Source organism: Quercus lobata, chromosome 10 (genome assembly GCF_001633185.2).
Source record: "Quercus lobata isolate SW786 chromosome 10, ValleyOak3.0 Primary Assembly, whole genome shotgun sequence".
NCBI classification, from domain to species: Eukaryota; Viridiplantae; Streptophyta; class Magnoliopsida; order Fagales; family Fagaceae; genus Quercus; species Quercus lobata.
This window is the reverse complement of record NC_044913.1, coordinates 65,457,449-65,466,544: the sequence shown is the minus strand read 5'-3', so window position 1 is coordinate 65,466,544 and position 9,096 is coordinate 65,457,449. Positions and strand designations below refer to the sequence as shown.

The following is a 9,096-nucleotide window of genomic DNA, read 5'->3' as shown; positions in this document are numbered from 1 at the left end:
GTGGAGAACACCTTATAAAAAGCGAAAGTCAAGAATCTTAAGGTAGAGCTTAATCAAGCTAGAACTCAAATAGCGAGGATGTCTAGTGCAAAGCTTAATGAGGTATTGAGTACTTAAAAACCTAGTTTTGATAAGACTGGTTTAGGATATGATGTTTCCTCCGGCCCCTCCTCTTCCACAGCATCTGGATCAAGGACTGTCTTTGTGCCCCAATCGGAGAAAGGTGATAAAGGTATGAAATCCATAACTGTTTTATCTAATTCTAAATCCTTTGTTAGACCACATGTTTGTCACCATTGTGGTATTTTTAGACATATTCGTCCTGATTGCTTTAAGTTGTGTCCTTAAAAGTAAGTGTCCAAACGGTCACAGGTTTTCTCTTAAGGACCTATACCTTTGTTTGGAGAGTTATTAAAAGTTTTGAGCTTTTTAACTAAATTTCAGGAAAATTCTAATTCTTCTATGTTCTTTACTAGACATACTAGGACACGTGCCTTTTCATCTTCACAGCCAAAGACTTGTGCTGTGTGGGTGAGAAAGGACACAACTTAAAACTAGCAACATGAAAACTAGCAACATTCTTCTAGATCATGAGATGAACCCCAAAATATCTGACTTTGGCTTAGCAAGGATTGTTGGAGGCAAAGAAATTGAGGCAAACACAACTAAAGCAATTGGAACCTAGTAAGTTTATAGTAGATAGTATAAAAGCTGATTCTTCAATATTGAGGATTTTTTTTTTTTTTTTTTTAAATCTCCTAACTCTGTTTTGCAAATGATATACATGTGCCAACCTAATTCCTTGATGTAATAAAAATCCCCTCTACTGCAATGGCAATATGGCTTCAGAGTATGCATTGGATGGAGTTTTCTCAATTAAAACTGATGTCTTTAGTTTTGGTGTAGTTTTGCTTGAGATTATTAGTGGAAAAAAGAACACTGGGTTTTATCGATCAGAACAAGCCATGAGCCTTATAGGTTATGTAAGTGTGATGAAATTTTTTTTTTTTATAACCATTCATTCCTTTATAATTTTCTACTTCATAATTTTGGTTTTGAATTTGTCTTAGGCATGGAGATTGTGGACAGAAAACAAGGTGTTGAATTTAATAGACCAAACTCTGCATGAATCTTGCAATGTAGACAAATTTATGAAGTGCGTAAATGTTGAACTCTTATGCATACAAGAAGACCCAAGTGATCGACCCACCATGTCAAATGTTGTTAACATGCTTGATAGTGAAACTGCAACAGTTGCAACTCCTAAACAGCCAGCTTTTGTTCTAAGGAGAGGCCAATCTAGCACTTCTTCTTCTAGTAGACCGGAAACATATACGGAATTAACTATTAGTTTAGAAGAAGCACAATAATACATGATTGTAGTTGTGAGTGTGTACTCTTTGTAAAAGACTGAAGTCTTATTATAGTAAAAAATGAAATACTCTAAGATGTACAAGTGACTACCTTTTTAATATACATAATATGTGTGTTGTATAAAAAAAAAGTGTAGTACAAGTACAACAATACATTTGGCCAAAGCCTATTTAGCTTACATTCTAACATCCCCCTCAAAGTCATGTTGGGTGGATGGAGGCTATAAGGTTGTTTTGACCCTAGTGTTAAAACAATTAAAGAATGTATGGCGTATCAGATGTGATGTCACAAATCGCAAAAATCAATTACAATGAGTCAACAAGGAAAGCTATCTAAGGGAAAAACCACTAAGGGGAAACCTTCTAATGTAGGAGCAAAACCAAAATTATTTTAGAATATACATTTTCAAATTTTTTTTATTTATCTCATAGGAAATTGGATAATTGTAGAGTTTTATTCGGATAGGGATTAGATTTGAGATAGATAGGGATTAGTATTTGATTTTAGTTAGGATTAGTTTTCATTAGTTGTTATCTTTTATCTCTTTATTTCCTAGAAGCTCTAAGTCTATATAAGAGCCTAGTTTATTGGTATTTGAGGAGATGATTGATTGATTAATGATATTCAAATTGGAGATTTTCCAATAGTTGATGCTTAAGGAGATGATTGATTGATTATGATTCCTAACACCTTAGATGTTGATGCTTAAGTTTTTCTTAGTGCTAATTCCAAGCAACCCTTAAGTGCTGATTCTTAGGGTTTATCTTTACTTTTCTTGGCATAGTAAAGTATTTTTGGAAATTAGCAAAGCATTATTGAAATGTGTTAGGGTCATAATTTTATGTAATTGGCTAATCATTTGACCAAAAGCACTTTACTTGTAATTGGGTAAATCTAAGTTAGGTTTAATACATCAAGAAATATGTTGTTCAAGCATATCAAGTGTTTGTATTAAAGACATGAAGTTTGATCCAAGAAACAAGTGAAGAAAAGCTATTTCATTAATTCTCGACAAATAGCTTGATAGAAATTGTTGTCGAGACTAAATGAGAAGCTTAGCAGATGGCTTGATAAAAGCTCAATCTATCGAGAATAATGATTTTCATTTTTCCAGATCTGAAATTTGGCTCGAGCTTATGTATTTGTTTAGGTTTTCTTTTCTCACAATCCTAGACATATATAAGGCTTATTTTAAAAGCTGTCACACATGGATACAGAGACCAAGAGATTATTTATCTCTGTGAGAAGTTACTACATTTGTATGCCATAGGTTTTTGTAACCAAGTGCTTCTTGATCTTCCTTGTTGATGAAGTGAAGAACTTTGCAGCCAACAACATCTGTTCAAGTTGCTAAAGTTAGTAATGTATTGGGATCTATGCAAAGGTGTTAGGTACATATTTATGTAATTGGCTAATCCTCTGACAAAATGCGCTTTACTTGTAATTGGATAGATCTAGGATGGGTTTAGTACTTCAAGAAACAAGTGTTCAATTTTAGTATTGAAGCCATGCAAATCTGACCAAGAAACAAGTGAAGAAGTTGTTAAGACATATGTGATTCACTTGTTAGGAACATATGTCACTATTTTATGTAATTGGCTAATCCTTTGACAAAATGCACTTTATTTGTAATTGGGTAGATCTAGGATGTGTTTAATACTTCAAGAAACCTTGTTTCAAGTTCAAGTGTTAAAGCCATGCAAGTCTGAAAAGTGTCTGTCATTAAAGCTCAACAGCTAGCCATCTATCAAGCCTCGAAGAGCTGTTCCAGCCAGTGGCTCGATAATAGCTCAACAGATAGGCATCTGTTGAGATTTATAAAAAACAGAGTTTCAATTCTGTTTTAACTCCAATCCGTAATTGTATGTTTGGGCTTTCTTTTCTCATAACCCTAGACATATAAAATGATTATTTTATGGGCCATCAAAGTTGACACAAGTTGCACAAGTATTGATCAAAGTTTGTTCAAGCAAATTGTGACAAGGGACAGAATTTGCCGTAGTTCATCTTTCTTGTGAAGAAGCTGTTGTGTTTGTGCACCATAGGGTTTTGTAACCAAGGAGCTTCTCGATCTTCATCATGTGATGAACTGAAGAACTTTGCAGCCAACAACCTTCTCTAGTTGGTAATTGAAGTCGCAAACTGGGATTCACGCAACTAGTTAGTCACATACTTGAAGCCGTGCATTACAGGGAGAGATTGTCACTACAGAACAAGTCCAATTGGGTATTGGGGTTAGGGTTCAACTGTAGGTTGGTATAAGGTACTGAGATTCCTTTACTTGTAACCGCCTGTTGTGATAATAGTGGATTCTCGGGAGTGGTGACCTTAAAATCATCCAGTGGGGTTTTTGCAATGTAGGTTTTCCCCATTCGTAAATAAATCACTGTGTCAATTTATTTTCCACTGCATACTTTAGTTTATTGTTGATTTCTTTGTGCTATCATGTATTTGCATGTTAATTTGATTAATTAATAAACTTTGCTAATTAATTGATTTATTCATCACAAGGGGTTAATTCGTTTTTGGTGTATCAAGTGGTATCAGAGCAGGCACATTCTAATTAGGGTTAATCTTTGTTGTGTGATCCATTGACCCCTGTTGCCATGGATAGAGGATAGTCTCTCATTATACCTCCTTTATTTAATGGCACTAACTATGCATACTGAAAAATATGCATAAGAGCTTTCTTGCAGTCTCTAGATGAAAAAGTGTGGCAAGCTGTGGAGATAGGCTGGACCAAGTTAAAAGAAGCGCCGGCCGATTGGGATGATGCCAAGATTAAGGTGGCAAACTTCAACAACAGAGCATTGAATGGTTTGTTCAGTGCAGTCACTAATGAGGAATTCAAGAAGATATCCTTTACTGAAACTATAAAGGAAGCATGGATCATCCTCTAGACAACCTATGAAGGAACTAAGGCTGTCAAGGATTCGAAACTTTAGAGGCTCACTACATGCTTTGAAGAGATCAAGATGGAGGAGGATGAGTCGTTCGATGAGTTCTATGCCAAGCTCAAGGACATAGTGAACTTAGTTTTTAATCTTGGGGAAACCATTTCTGAACCCAAGATTGTGAAAAAGGTGCTTAGATCTCTACCCAAAAAATTCTATGTTAAGATCACCACGATCGAGGAATCAAAAGACATTGACAAGATTTCTTTGACCAAGCTAGTTGGTCATCTACAGACCTATGAGTTAGGTTTAACAAGAATTGGCAAGTCAGGTAAAGGCAAAAGCATGGCATTGAAGGCCAAGAGCAGTGATACTGATGAGTTTTCAAACGATGAAGAATGCCAATGGGAAGGGCTTCGACAAGGACCATAGGCAATCTAGTTCCTCTCAGCTCAAAAGCCAAGACAAGGGGAAGAAGGATGCTAAGCATGGCAGTCAGTAGACTATTCCTGTTGGAACAAAGTGCTTTAAGTGTCTAGGCTTTGGTCACATGAAACAAGAGTGCCCTACATATCTCAAGACCATTGGGAAGAGCAAGGCACCTGCTACTACATTGAGCAACACTAAGCCTAAGGATGATTCCAACAATGAGGATGTCAGAATCCTGAATGCCTTCACTGCTACTGTCAATCTTACTGAAGGGATTGTTGAAGATGTGGATGAAGAAGAGGAATTAGTGGAGTCCAAGTTTAAGAAGATGGATAAACAAGATAATATCCATACAGCCTATGCAAAGTTATACAAGGTCTCAGAGAAGTAAGAGAAAATGTATAGGCTGACCACCAAGAAACTTAGTGATATAGAGCTAGAATGAGAAGAGCATTCCATAAAGTTTGATGAAACCAATCAAACTATTGGAGCACTGAGGTTTGAAAATAATTTCATGGCTGAGAAGACCAAGAAACTTGAGGCAAAACTATTCCAAGTCAGAGCTCAGCTGGAAAGGACTTCAAGCTAAGCTCGACGAAATGCTCAGTCTTCAAATATCTACTTCTAATCAAATCAGTTTAGGATATGATTTCTCTTCTCCTAGTATTGCTTCTACTAGTACTACTGTTTTTGTTCCTCCTACTAATAATATTGAAACTGAGAAGAATGTTGTCAAAAATTATCAAGCTAGTGAGAACATAGACAAGGGTAAAACTATCTTAAGAGCTACCCCTAAAATTGCTAAGAATGAGACTAAAAACCCTAGGGCTAAGAAGGCTAACTCTCAAAAGCCTAAACAAAAAAAGTAGCATCTCTGTCATCACTGTGGAGCAACTAGTCCTAATTGCTATAAGTAGTTAGCCACTCAATAGAGCAATGGCAAGATAGTATCGGGAAACTAGAATCAATTTCCATCCTCTTTTGCTCCTCTTGGAGATCTTCTCAAAGCCCTCATGTTCCTTTCGAACTTGAACGGTTTCAATTCTTCCCTCTCACCTCCAGTTCAAGGAGTTGCTAGACGGAAAGGTTTTTCCAAGGTGTAGAAGGAAAATGGCTCCAAGTGATCCTATCGCTTCTTCTCTCTCTCTCCTTTTCTTGTTTTTGTTCGCATTACTTGTGTGTTTTGCTTTATTGTTTTGAGTCAGTCTAGTTTTTATGCTTTGCTTTGTTTAATATGTTTTTGTTTGTTTTCAGTTTTGTTTATTTTATTTTTCATATAAAAATAAATAAAAAAAATTGAAAAATAAAAAAAAAATACAAAAACAGTGTATGTTTTGTGTACATTGGGTACTTGTGTACTTTGGATGGTCAATGAAACAAAGTTTTCTAAACTTTGTATCTTTTGTAGCTTAAGTGAGCATCTCTATACACAATTAAGCAAATGAGCTTTGTGACTTTTGTTTATGATGAGTAAGATTAAGTAATCTTTTGTACTTAATACTCGTATCACTCTTTTTGACAGGAAGAACTAGAAAATCCTAAGAAAAAGGCATAAATAACCATCTCACCACTGTTACCTGCCAATCATGGAATGACATTTGTATGCTTCGGCATAGCAAAAATGGAATGTCAAAATGCTTAACATCATTGGGTAATTCTTTTCTATCTCTTATATGCTCATGCATGATATGCTTATTAAAAGAAAAATATGCAAAGAAAAATGAAAAGCAAAAAGAGCAAAATGCTTTATATATGATTGCAAGTGTGTATTCTAGGAGATATGGGAGTTGTAGGATATACTTCGAAGGTGATAGTCTCCATCAAATAGTTATGATTGTGTGTGAGTTAAAGTAATTTTCTCATATCTCAAATCGTCATAACATGTATACACTTATGCAATCTTGCAATATTTTTCACACACAACACGCAATATTCTTTGTTACTCTTGATACATGTGCAGGTACAATGTGATTTGGCCATCACAAGGTTTACATGTTTTAATGTATGCTCATTAAACTGTCTTGACTTGTTTTTGAAATATAAAATTGGTTAGACATGTTTAGTGTGTGTGTGTGTGTGTGTTTTTGGGATCTATGTGCTAAATTTTTTTTGGTTGAGACATGATTTTGAGTCAAAATGCTATTTGGATCATTGGTTGAGTTGCATGCTTGATTGCATTCATATTTGTGTTTTTCTCTTCTTGAAAAACTATTTTTAAGCAATCTCAACACCTTCTCAACACCTTTCGATACCTAGCTTATCTATTGAGCTCTTCAGTTTTTTTTTATCGCAATCTCAACACCTCTCGATAGCTAGGTGGATCGATCAAGAATGTTCCTTTCTTCTTGATAGCTCCTAACCTCTTCCTAAGGTGTTTTTGGCCTAGATCAAGTTATTCTTCACTTAGTATGTGTCTAAATCACTCATTTTCATGCATTTCATGATTTCTAACCTAAGTTTTTGGAATTTTTGAAAATTTTGGTGTTTTTCAAAATCAAAGAGGTGTTTGCAAATTTTTTGGGATGGGTTTTGAAGATTTGATCTTAAAAACTTCATACATTGCATCTCATGTGCATTATAACTATATTTTCATGTATGTAGATGTATGTTTTGTATTTTATCCAATTATGTGCTGGTAGGATTGGATTGGGTTGAGCCCATGATGCAATGATCTTTGCACGTCACATGCTTATGCATTTTCATGCATACAACCTTTGAATGCAATATATTTTTATATATTTGAACTGCTTTTTGGGACTTTTTTGAGTGTTTCTTTCTTCCCCTCACTCTCTAGTTTACGTTAGTGTTGTCATGGCATCGAAACATAAGTCTGCTCCGTCTCGGAACCTTCTTCATTTCGGGGCATCTTCTTCTTCTGATCCCACCCCTTCTTTTGTTCAGTTCTGTGATAAGAAAGCCCGAAAGGACTTCTTGGAGAACTTTTCTAGATAAGGAGTTCATTCGGAACGCCAAGTCACTTTGTCGGACTTCTCCGACATTGACCTACCCACTATCATTCACTGTTGGGGTTGGGAGTCACTGTATGACGTCCTGGTCACCTGTCCATCCGTGCTAATCCAGGAGTTTTACTCCAACATGCATGGATTTGATTATTCAGTACCTTATTTCATTACTCGAGTTTGAGGTACATGCATTGTTGTCACACCGAAGATTGTCTCTAATGTGCTTTGTGTCCCAAGGGTGGAGTTTCCTGACTACCCCGATTGTGAGCGTCTGAGGATTGTGTCCAAATATGAGATGATATCTGCTTTTTTGTGAGCGTCTCACTAATTGGGGCGATCATCAGTTTACTCCATGTTAGACCTTTGCTAAAGGTCCTAGATTCATGAACATGGTTATGACTTTTGTTCAACATCCTCTTTCTCATTATAACTCTATTACCGAGCCCCGTGCTCAATTTTTGCTTTCTTTGTTAGAGCATCTCACTATAGATTTTCCCTCACATTTCATTCTTTCCATCATAGATGTCTATAGGGATACAGCATCCCGTGATAAGCTTATCTTTCCTTCCGTTATCACGAAGATCATACGCCATTTTTTTGTTCCCTTTCCTGCTTTCGACCACTTTCACGTGATGTGTGCCATCGGGTCGTGTGACACTCGATGACATCATGGTGCAGCTTCAGCATATGGATGCTCACCTCGACACTCTTAGTGATGAGTTTTGTCAGGTGAACACCCGTGTTAGACGTATTGCTCGATGCCAGGCTAAGATGGGCTATTACACTGTGCCTTCCACTCCTGTGGCCTTTGCAGATGAGAGTGATGGCACTGGCAGTCCTGATGATGCTAATGATGATGATGCTACTACTTTCAATGATGAGGATGATGGAGATGCTAGCTCACCCAGCGATGATGAGATGTCTTCTTGACACGCTTACCTTTTGTCACTTGTGACAAAAAGGGAAAGTAGTTTTGGTTATGAGAGAAGTCATAAATCACTCAACTCATATTCACTTATTGAATACAATAAAATCTATCCTAACACAAACTCTTGAAAAACTTTACAAGAAGAGAGTTTATGGTAAGAAGACTTTGACAACCTGTATTTTTAAAACCCTTTAAACAAAACTCATCAAGGCATCTTTGTGTGAAACAGAAATAATAGATTGCATACAAGTTATAAGAATCATGTGTATAAAGAAATAAAAGAAACAACACATGTAAGGATAGGTGAAAGAAAAACATACATCAATATAAAAGGAATATAAGTACAATGTATGTCAAAACGGTCACAAGACCAATATACAAGATGTGATGTATCTCAAATAGAAAGAAAAGAAAAAAATAAATCAAAGCCTCACTACATCCCTCAATGTGCACATTCCCCCTAAGCTTTTGCTTCTTCCTTTAATGTCTTGTGTTTTTTCTGAATGAA

General features: G+C 36.1%; 1 protein-coding gene across 1 annotated transcript; it reads left to right on the top strand.

Moving 5' to 3' along the window:
• The first annotated feature begins 856 nt into the window (after nt 1-856).
• On the top strand, nt 857-1,434 carry LOC115962628 (G-type lectin S-receptor-like serine/threonine-protein kinase At4g03230). The gene is made up of 2 exons (XM_031081511.1): nt 857-983; nt 1,071-1,434. Exons 1-2 carry the CDS (start codon nt 966-968, stop codon nt 1,368-1,370), a joined length of 318 nt encoding a protein of 105 aa, XP_030937371.1. The 5' UTR covers nt 857-965; the 3' UTR covers nt 1,371-1,434.
• The last annotated feature ends 7,662 nt before the right edge of the window (nt 1,435-9,096 follow it).